The sequence below is a fragment of the Petromyzon marinus genome, chromosome 71 (genome assembly GCF_048934315.1).
Source record: "Petromyzon marinus isolate PM22_M1 ecotype Great Lakes invasive population chromosome 71, UKy_Petmar_22M1.pri1.0, whole genome shotgun sequence".
Lineage (NCBI taxonomy): Eukaryota > Metazoa > Chordata > Hyperoartia > Petromyzontiformes > Petromyzontidae > Petromyzon > Petromyzon marinus.
The window spans coordinates 6,019,257-6,029,945 of NC_133737.1; the positions used below are offsets into that span (position 1 = coordinate 6,019,257).

Consider the following 10,689-nt stretch of genomic DNA (forward strand, 5'->3'; position numbering starts at 1 on the left):
TGAGTGAGTGGATGGGTGAGTGAGTGGGTGAGTGAGTGGGTGAGCGCCTCACCCACCATCATCAGCAGCTGTGGGTGGTGGGTGGGTGAGTGGGTGAGTGGGTGGGTGGGTGAGTGGGTGGGTGGGTGAGTGGGTGAGTGAGTGGGTGAGTGAGTGGGTGAGCGCCTCACCCACCATCATCAGCAGCTGTGGGTGGGTGAGTGGGTGAGTGGGTGGGTGGGTGAGTGAGTGGGTGAGTGGGTGGGTGGGTGAGTGGGTGAGTGGGTGAGTGAGTGGGTGAGTGAGTGGGTGAGTGGGTGGGTGAGTGGGTGGGTGAGCGCCTCACCCACCATCATCAGCAGCTGTGGGTGGGTGAGTGGGTGGGTGGGTGAGTGAGTGGGTGAGTGGGTGGGTGGGTGAGTGGGTGAGTGGGTGAGTGAGTGGGTGAGTGAGTGGGTGGGTGGGTGAGTGAGTGGGTGGGTGGGTGGGTGAGTGGGTGAGTGAGTGGGTGGGTGGGTGGGTGGGTGAGTGGGTGGGTGGGTGGGTGAGTGAGTGAGTGGGTGAGTGGGTGAGTGAGTGAGTGGGTGAGTGAGTGGGTGAGTGCCTCACCCACCATCATCAGCAGCTGTGGGTGGGTGGGTGGGTGAGTGGGTGAGTGAGTGGGTGAGTGAGTGGGTGAGTGGGTGAGTGAGTGGGTGAGTGAGTGGGTGAGGGAGTGGGTGAGTGAGTGGGTGAGTGAGTGGGTGGGTGGGTGAGTGGGTGAGTGAGTGGGTGGGTGAGTGAGTGGGTGAGTGGGTGAGTGGGTGAGCGGGTAGGTGAGTGAGTGGGTGAGCGCCTCACCCACCATCATCAGCAGCTGTGGGTGGGTGGGTGGGTGAGTGGGTGGGTGGGTGAGTGGGTGAGTGAGTGAGTGGGTGAGTGAGTGGGTGAGTGGGTGGGTGGGTGGGTGAGTGGGTGGGTGAGTGGGTGAGTGGGTGGGTGAGTGAGTGGGTGAGTGAGTGGGTGAGTGAGTGGGTGGGTGAGTGGGTGAGTGAGTGAGTGGGTGGGTGAGTGGGTGAGTGAGTGGGTGGGTGGGTGAGTGGGTGAGTGAGTGGGTGGGTGAGTGGGTGGGTGGGTGGGTGAGTGGGTGAGTGGATGGGTGAGTGGGTGGGTGAGTGAGTGTGTGAGTGAGTGGGTGAGTGGGTGGGTGGGTGGGTGGATGAGTGGGTGGGTGAGTGAGTGGGTGAGTGGGTGGGTGAGTGAGTGGGTGAGTGAGTGGGTGACTGGCCGAGTGGGTGAGTGATTGAGTGGATGGGCGAGTAGATGGGCGAGCGGTCGGGTGAGCGTCCGCTCACCACCCCACCACCATCACCACCACCATCACTACCACCACCACCACTATCACCATCACTACCACCACCACCATCACTACCACCACCATCACCACCACCATCACCACCACCATCACCACCACCACCACCACCATCACCACCACCATCACTACCACCACCATCACCACCACCATCACCACCACCATCACCACCACCATCACTACCACCACCATCACCACCACCATCACCACCACCATCACTACCACCACCATCACCACCACCATCACTACCACCACCATCACCACCACCATCACCACCACCATCACCACCACCATCACCACCACCATCACTACCACCACCATCACCACCACCATCACTACCACCACCATCACCACCACCATCACCACCACCATCACCACCATCACCACCACCATCACCACCACCACCATCACCACCAACCCCTCCTTCTCCTCCTCCTCACCGTCTCAAGCCACAGGGAGTCCAGGTCAGAGGTGACGCTGCTGTTTGGTGAGCGAGATCAACCATCGTCCACCGGCTACATTAGCAGGGTCCTCCCACATCGGAGTCACCCCCTCCTAGAGGACACAGCGGGTGGGTGGGTGAGTGGGTGGGTGAGTGAGTGAGTGGGTGGGTGGGTGAGTGGGTGAGTGAGTGGGTGGCTGGGTGAGTGAGTGGGTGGGTGAGTGAGTGAGTGGGTGAGTGGGTGGGTGAGTGAGTGGGTAAGTGGGTGGGTGAGTGGGTGGGTGGGTGAGTGGGTGGGTGAGTGAGTGAGTGAGTGGGTGGGTGAGTGAGTGAGTGGGTGAGTGAGTGGATGGCTGAGTGGGTGAGTGAGTGACTGAGTGAGTGACTGAGTGGGTGAGTGACTGAGTCACCTTGAACACTGCGTAGTCACAGCCGGCAACGAGACGGCTGGCTGGCTGGATGTGGTTGTAGAGACTACGGGGAGACAGAGACTCACTCAGTCACTCACCCACTCACTCACCCACTCACTCACTCACCCCACTCACTCACTCACTCACCCACCCACCCAGCCACCCACTCACTCACCCACTCACCCACCCACCCAGCCACCCACTCACTCACTCACTCACCCAGCCACCCACTCACCCAGCCACCCACTCACTCAGCCACCCACTCACTCACCCAGCTACCCACTCACGACACTCACTACCCCCATCACCACCACCATCACCACCACCATCATCACCACCATCACCACCATCACCACCCCCACCACCACCACCATCACCACCACCATCATCACCACCATCATCACCACCACCACCATCACCACCACCACAATCACCACCATCACCACCACCACCATCACCACTCCCAACACCACCATCACCACCATCACCACCCCCAACACCACCACCCCCACCACCACCACCATCACCACCACCATCATCACCACCATCACCACCACCACCACCACCATCACCACCGCCATCACCACCACCACCATCATCATCACCACCATCACCACCACTACCATCACCATCATCACCACCATCACCACCACCACCATCACCACTACCACCACCACCACCATCACCACCACCAACACTACCATCACCACCACCACCATCACCACCCCCAACACCACAACCACCATCACCAACACCACCATCACCACCACACCCAACATCACCATCACCACCATCACCACCATCACCACCACACCCAACATCACCATCACCACCATCCCCAACACCACCACCACCATCACCACCACCACCACCACCATCACCACCACTACCATCACCATCATCACCACCACCACCCCAACACCATCATCACCATCACCACCACCACAATCACCACCACCACCCCCAACACCACCACCACCATCACCACCATCACCAACACTACCATCACCACCACCATCACCACCCCCAACACCACCACCACCATCGTCATCACCAACACCACCACCATCATCACCAACACCAGCACCATCATCATCATCATCACCACCACCATCATCACCACCAACACCACCATCACCACCACCCCCAACATCACCACCACCATCACCACCACCATCATCACCACCACCACCACCATCGTCATCACCAACACCACCACCATCGTCACCACCACCACCAACACCACCACCATCACCACCAACACCATCACCACCACCACCATCACCTCCAGAACATCTCTACGGAGTTGAAGTTGATGACCGGTCTCAGGTTGAGGTGCCATGGACGGGACCGCTCGTTCTTCATGAACCACAAAGTCCATCTTGGTGAGCAAATTGGTGAGGGGGAGAGAGAGAGAGGCTTGGTGAGGTGGTGAGAGAGATGGTGAGATGGTGAGGTGGTGAGGGAGATGGTGAGGTGGTGAGGGAGATGGTGAGAGATGGTGAGGTGGTGAGAGAGATGGTGAGGTGGTGAGGGAGATGGTGAGATGGTGAGGTGGTGAGGGAGATGGTGAGGTGGTGAGGGAGATGGTGAGGGAGATGGTGAGGTGGTGAGAGAGATGGTGAGGTGGTGAGGGAGATGGTGAGGTGGTGAGGGAGATGGTGAGGTGGTGAGGTGGTGAGGGAGATGGTGAGGTGGTGAGAGAGATGGTGAGGTAGTGAGGGAGAGAGAGAGGCTTGGTGAGGTGGTGAGGGAGATGGTGAGATGGTGAGGTGGTGAGGGAGATGGTGAGGTGGTGAGGGAGATGGTGAGATGGTGAGGTGGTGAGGGAGATGGTGAGATGGTGAGGTGGTGAGGGAGATGGTGAGGTGGTGAGGGAGATGGTGAGATGGTGAGGTGGTGAGGGAGATGGTGAGGTGGTGAGGGAGATGGTGAGATGGTGAGGTGGTGAGGGAGATGGTGAGGTGGTGGTGGGAGATGGTGAGGTGGTGAGAGAGATGGTGAGGTGGTGAGGGAGAGAGAGAGGCTTGGTGAGGTGGTGAGGGAGATGGTGAGAGATGGTGAGGTGGTGAGGGAGATGGTGAGGTGGTGAGGGAGATGGTGAGATGGTGAGGTGGTGAGGGAGATGGTGAGGTGGTGAGGGAGATGGTGAGATGGTGAGGTGGTGAGGGAGATGGTGAGGTGGTGAGGGAGATGGTGAGGTGATTGACGAGGTGGTGAGGGAGATGGTGAGGTGATTGGTGAGGTGGTGAGGGAGAGAGAGCTTGGTGAGGTGGTGAGGGAGATGGTGAGGGAGAGAGAGAGAGGCTTGGTGAGGTGGTGAGGGAGATGGTGAGATGGTGAGGGAGATGGTGAGGGAGATGGTGAGGTGGTGAGAGATGGTGAGGGCGTGAGGGAGAGAGAGGCTTGGTGAGATGGTGAGGTGATTGGTGAGGTGGTGAGGGAGATGATGAGGAGATGGTGAGGTGGTGAGGGAGATGGTGAGGGAGATGGTGAGATGGTGAGGGAGATGGTGAGGTGGTGAGGGAGATGGTGAGGTGATTGGTGAGGTGGTGAGGGAGATGATGAGGAGATGGTGAGGTGGTGAGGGAGATGGTGAGGGAGATGGTGAGGTGATGAGGTGGTGAGGGAGATGGTGAGGTGATTGGTGAGGTGGTGAGGGAGAGAGAGGCTTGGTGAGGTGGTGAGGGAGATGGTGAGGGAGAGAGAGAGAGGCTTGGTGAGGTGGTGAGGGAGATGGTGAGATGGTGAGGGAGATGGTGAGGGAGATGGTGAGGTGGTGAGAGATGGTGAGGGCGTGAGGGAGAGAGAGGCTTGGTGAGATGGGTGAGGTGATTGGTGAGGTGGTGAGGGAGATGATGAGATGGTGAGGTGGTGAGGGAGATGGTGAGGGAGATGGTGAGATGGTGAGGGAGATGGTGAGGTGGTGAGGGAGATGGTGAGGTGATTGGTGAGGTGGTGAGGGAGATGATGAGGAGATGGTGAGGTGGTGAGGGAGATGGTGAGGGAGATGGTGAGGTGATGAGGTGGTGAGGGAGATGGTGAGGTGGTGAGGGAGATGGTGAGGTGATTGGTGAGGTGGTGAGGGAGATGATGAGGAGATGGTGGAGGTGGTGAGGGAGATGGTGAGGGAGATGGTGAGGGAGATGGTGAGGTGGTGAGGGAGATGGTGAGGTGGTGAGATGGTGAGGTGATGAGGGAGATGGTGAGGCGATTTGCGAGGTGATTGCGAGGTGGTGAGGGAGATGGTGAGGGAGATGGTGAGGTGATTGGTGAGGTGGTGAGGGAGATGGTGAGGTGGTGAGGGAGATGGTGAGGTGATTGACGAGGTGGTGAGGGACATGGTGAGATGGTGAGAGAGATGGTGAGGGAGATGGTGAGGTGATTGGTGAGGTGGTGAGGGAGATGGTGAGGTGGTGAGGGAGATGGTGAGGGAGATGGTGAGATGGTGAGGGAGATGGTGAGGTGGTGAGGGAGATGGTGAGGTGATTGGTGAGGTGGTGAGGGAGATGATGAGGAGATGGTGAGGTGGTGAGGGAGATGGTGAGGGAGATGGTGAGGTGATGAGGTGGTGAGGGAGATGGTGAGGTGGTGAGGGAGATGGTGAGGTGATTGGTGAGGTGGTGAGGGAGATGATGAGGAGATGGTGAGGTGGTGAGGGAGATGGTGAGGGAGATGGTGAGGGAGATGGTGAGGTGGTGAGGGAGATGGTGAGGTGGTGAGATGGTGAGGTGATGAGGGAGATGGTGAGGCGATTTGCGAGGTGATTTGCGAGGTGGTGAGGGAGATGGTGAGGGAGATGGTGAGGTGATTGGTGAGGTGGTGAGGGAGATGGTGAGGTGGTGAGGGAGATGGTGAGGTGATTGACGAGGTGGTGAGGGACATGGTGAGATGGTGAGAGAGATGGTGAGGGAGATGGTGAGGTGATTGGTGAGGTGGTGAGGGAGATGGTGAGGTGATTGGTGAGGTGGTGAGGGAGATGGTGAGGTAATTGGTGATCCCTCCCCCAGCCCCTCACACTACCCCCAAGCCCCGCCCCTCCCCCATCCCCACCCCTCACCCACAGCCCCTCCCCTCACCCCCTCCCCTCACCCACAGCCCCTCACCCCCTCCCCCAGCCCCGCCCCTCACCCACAGCCCCTCCCCTCACCCACAGCCCCTCCCCTCACCCACAGCCCCTCCCCTCACCCACAGCCCCGCCCCTCACCCACAGCCCCGCCCCTCACCCACAGCCCCGCCCCTCACCCACAGCCCCTCACCCCCTCCCCCACAGCCCCGCCCCTCACCCACAGCCCCAGCCCCTCACCCACAGCCCCGCCCCTCACCCACAGCCCCGCCCCTCACCCACAGCCCCGCCCCTCACCCCCTCCCCTCACCCCCAGCCCCTCACCCCCGCCCCTCACCCACAGCCCCTCACCCACAGCCCCGCCCCTCACCCCCTCCCCACCAGCCCCGCCCCTCCCCCACAGCCCCGCCCCTCACCCCCTCCCCTCACCCCCAGCCCCTCACCCCCGCCCCTCACCCACAGCCCCTCACCCACAGCCCCGCCCCTCACCCCCTCCCCACCAGCCCCGCCCCTCCCCCACAGCCCCGCCCCTCACCCCCTCCCCTCACCCCCAGCCCCTCACCCCCGCCCCTCACCCACAGCCCCTCACCCACAGCCCCGCCCCTCACCCCCTCCCCACCAGCCCCGCCCCTCCCCCACAGCCCCTCCCCTCACCCCCAGCCCCTCCCCTCACCCACAGCCCCGCCCCTCGTACCGGTTCTGCAGCGCGTGCTCTCCTCTGCCTCGCGCCTCCTGAGGGCAGTGGCGGTGGGGGGGGGAGGAGGTCACGTGGTGGTGGGTGGGGAGGTCACGTGGTGGTGGTGGGTGGGGAGGTCACGTGGTGGTCGCGTTGATTCAACGGTGGGTGGGTGAGTGGGGCGGTGAGTGAGTGGGTGGGTGAGTGAGTGAGTGGGTGAGTGGGTGGGGAGGTGAGTGGGTGGGTGAGTGGGTGAGTGAGTGGGTGAGTGAGTGTGTGAGTGAGTGGGTGAGTGAGTGAGCGAGTGGGTGGGGAGGTGAGTGGGTGGGTGGGTAGGTGAGTGGGTGGGTGAGTGGGTGAGTGAGTGAGTGGGTAGGGAGGTGAGTGAGTGGGTGAGTGGGTGGGTGAGTGAGTGGGTGAGTGAGTGAGTGGGTAGGGAGGTGAGTGAGTGGGTGAGTGAGTGGGCGAGTGAGTGGGTGGGTGAGTGAGTGGGCGAGTGGGTGGATTAGTGGGTGGGTTAGTGGGTGGATTAGTGCGCGAGTTGGTGGGTGGGCGAGTGGGTGGGTTATTGGGTGGATTAGTGGGCGAGTGGGTGGATTAGTGGGCGAGTGGGTGGATTAGTGGGCGAGTGGGTGGATTAGTGGGTGGGCTAGTGGGTGGGTTAGTGGGTGAGCTAGTGGGTGGATTAGTGGGTGGGCGAGTGGGTAGATTAGTGGCTTTGTGGGTGGCGTAGCGTTCTAAACGCCATTGAATAAACACGCAAAAATATTTATTGTTTATACTTAAAGTTTAACCATAAACTAAACGTTGTTGTGTATCGTTAACACAAATAGTTTCTCCCTCACCACATTGTTGTAGTGACAGGGTCGATCGATTCTCTTCACAACCAAAATAAACACAACGCAGTCACTCCCGTAGTGGGTGGATTAGTGGGTGGGTTAGTGGGTGGGTTAGTGGGCGAGTGGGTGGATTAGTGGGTGGGTTAGTGGGTGAGCTAGTGGGTGGGCTAGTGGGCGGGTTAGTGGGCTAGTGGGTGGATTAGTGGGTGAGCGAGTGGGTGGATTAGTGGGTGGGTTAGTGGGCGAGCTAGTGGGTGGATTAGTGGGTGGGCGAGTGGCTTAGTGGGTGGGTGGCGTAGCGGTTAAACACCTTTAAATAAACACTTAAAGTTTAACCATAAACTGAATGTTGCTGTGTATCGTTAACACAAATAGTTTCTCCCTCACCACATTGTTGTAGTGACAGGGTCGATCGATTCTCTTTACAACCAAAATAAACACAACGCAGTCACTCCCGTAGTGGGTGGATTAGTGGGTGGGCGAGTGGGTGGATTAGTGGGCTAGTGGGTGGATTACTGGGCGAGTGGGTGGATTAGTTAGTGGGTGGGCGAGTGGGTGGATTAGTGGGCTAGTGGGTGGATTACTGGGCGAGTGGGTGGATTAGTTAGTGGGTGGGCGAGTGGGTGGATTAGTGGGCGAGTTGGTGGGTTAGTGGGTGGATTAGTGGGCGAGTTGGTGGGTTAGTGGGTGGGCGAGTGGGTGGATTAGTGGTGCTAGTGGGTGGATTACTGGGCGAGTGGGTGGATTAGTTAGTGGGTGGGCGAGTGGGTGGATTAGTGGGCGAGTTGGTGGGTTAGTGGGTGGATTAGTGGGCGAGTTGGTGGGTTAGTGGGTGGGCGAGTGGGTGGATTAGTGGGCGAGTTGGTGGGTTAGTGGGCGAGTGGGTGGATTAGTGGTGCTAGTGGGTGGATTAGTGGTGCTAGTGGGTGGATTACTGGGCGAGTGGGTGGATTAGTTAGTGGGTGGGTTAGTGGGTGGGCGAGTGGGTGGATTAGTGGGCGAGTTGGTGGGTTAGTGGGTGGATTAGTTAGTGGGTGGGTTAGTGGGTGGGCGAGTGGGTGGATTAGTGGGCGAGTTGGTGGGTTAGTGGGCGAGTGGGTGGATTAGTGGTGCTAGTGGGTGGATTAGTGGTGCTAGTGGGTGGATTACTGGGCGACTGGGTGGATTAGTTAGTGGGTGGATTAGTTAGTGGGTGGGCGAGTGGGTGGATTAGTGGGCGAGTTGGTGGGTTAGTGGGTGGATTAGTGGGCGAGTTGATGCGTTAGTGGGTGGGCGAGTTGATGGGTTAGTGGGTGGATTAGTGGGCTAGTGGGTGGATTAGTGGGCGGGTGGGCTAGTGGGTGGATTAGTGGGTGGGCGAGTGGGTGAGCTAGTGGGTGGGCGAGTGGGTGGATTAGTGGCTTTGTGGGTGGCGTAGCGTTCTAAACGCCATTGAATAAACACGCAAAAATATTTTTTTGTTTATACTTAAAGTTTAACCATAAACTAAACGTTGTTGTGTATCGTTAACACAAATAGTTTCCCCCCCCCCCTCACCATTGTTGTAGCGACGGAGTCGATAGATTCTCTTCACAACCAAAATAAACACAACGTCGTTGTCGTCCTGGTTGTTGACGTCCCAATTATTGTCGTATAAGCTTTAATATATTTTATATTGCGAGGAAAAGTTTAAAATAAAAACAAATAATTTCAACACAAAAAAAAAGAGCGGGAAAATTCTCCTCACCGGGAACTCGCCGCGTCGTTAGAGGCACGCGCGGGGTTTCCCGCTCCAATTTAACAGGGGCAGGAGGGGGGTGACGTCACTGATCCCTCCAGCAAAGTCAATGGGGAAAGGTTTCCCGCCCAAAAAATTTATGGCGGTTGGGGAGGGGGTGTCGTCACTAATCTCTCCAGCAAAGTCAATAGGGACAGGTTTCCCGCCCAAAAAATAACGGTTGGTGGGTGACGTCACTAATCTATCCAGCAAAGTAAATGGGGAGAGGTTTCCCCGCCAAAAAATAATGGGGGGTAGGGTTTTTGACGTCACTAATCAAAGGCAATGGTGGGTGAGGTTTCCCGCCAAAATTTTTATAGCGGTTGGGGGGTGGTGACGTCGCTAAAGTCGTCGGCAAAGTCAATGGGGAGAAGTTTCCCGCCAAAAAATAATCGTGGGGGTTGGGGCTCACGTCACTAATCGTATTCTTGGTTCTTTCGGTAAAGTCACGTAGAAGGGAAACAATAAAATAATAAAAATATAACACAATAAAATTATTGTAAAACAATAAAATTATTATTCTTGGTTCTTTGGGGGTAAAGTCACCACCACGTAGAAGGGAAACAATAAAATAATAAAAATATAAAACAATAAAATTCTCAAGACGTTTCGACTGCAACACAAGCAATCATCATCAGGTGTGAAAAACCACAGCAAGGACGTCACTAATCCTGCTAAGAAAGTCCGTGGCGGTGTTTTCCCGCCAAAATTCAGCGGGCATGGAAGGGGGCTGACGTTACTAATAGCATAGGCAACGGGGAGAAATTTTCCCGCCAAAAATTAATGGCGGTTTGGAGGGATGACGTCACTAATCTCATCAAAGTTAATGGGAAGGGGTTTCCCGCAAAAAAATAATAGCGGTTGGTGGGGTGACGTCACTAAACTCGTCGGCAAAGTCAATGGTGAGAAGTTTCCCGCCAAATATTAATCGTGGGAGTTGGGGGTGACGTCACTAATCTTGCCAAGAAAAGTCAATGGCGGTGTTTTCCCGCCAAAATTCAGCGGACGTGGAAAGGGGGCTGACGTCACTAATCTCAGCAAAGTCAACGGGGAGAATTTTCCCGCCAAAAATTAATGGCGGTTTGGGGGATGACGTCACTAATCTCATCAAAGTTTATGGGGAGAGGTTTCCCGCCAAAAAAATAATAGCGGTTGGTGGGGTGACGTCAC

General features: G+C 57.5%; 1 protein-coding gene across 2 annotated transcripts; it reads right to left on the reverse strand.

The window, feature by feature from the left end:
* On the reverse strand, positions 1-9,774 carry LOC142906795 (eukaryotic translation initiation factor 4E-1A-like). Of its 2 annotated transcripts, none has more exons than XM_076055342.1 (6): positions 9,300-9,774; positions 6,943-6,980; positions 3,468-3,563; positions 2,183-2,246; positions 1,771-1,885; positions 1-68 (listed from the first exon to the last, which is right to left on the reverse strand). In XM_076055342.1, the coding sequence occupies exons 1-5, from the start codon at positions 9,300-9,302 to the stop codon at positions 1,796-1,798; spliced, it is 291 nt and encodes a 96-aa protein (XP_075911457.1). In that variant the 5' UTR covers positions 9,303-9,774; the 3' UTR covers positions 1-68; positions 1,771-1,795. The 2 variants fall into 2 exon arrangements, with proteins under 2 accessions (XP_075911457.1, XP_075911456.1); XM_076055341.1 differs by lacking the exon at positions 1-68 and adding an exon at positions 733-835 and having other exon boundaries at positions 9,300-9,769.
* Between the last annotated feature and the right edge of the window lie 915 nt (positions 9,775-10,689).

What these genes read in the sequence shown, in the direction of transcription:
- LOC142906795 (XM_076055342.1), bottom strand. An exon ending in GAGCACGCGCTGCAGAACCG is followed by an intron (nt 3,564 to 6,942) that starts GTACGAGGGGCG and finishes TTGCTCACCAAG; the next exon opens with ATGGACTTTGTGGTTCATGA. An exon ending in GTGACTACGCAGTGTTCAAG is followed by an intron (nt 1,886 to 2,182) that starts GTGACTCAGTCA and finishes TGTGTCCTCTAG; the next exon opens with GAGGGGGTGACTCCGATGTG.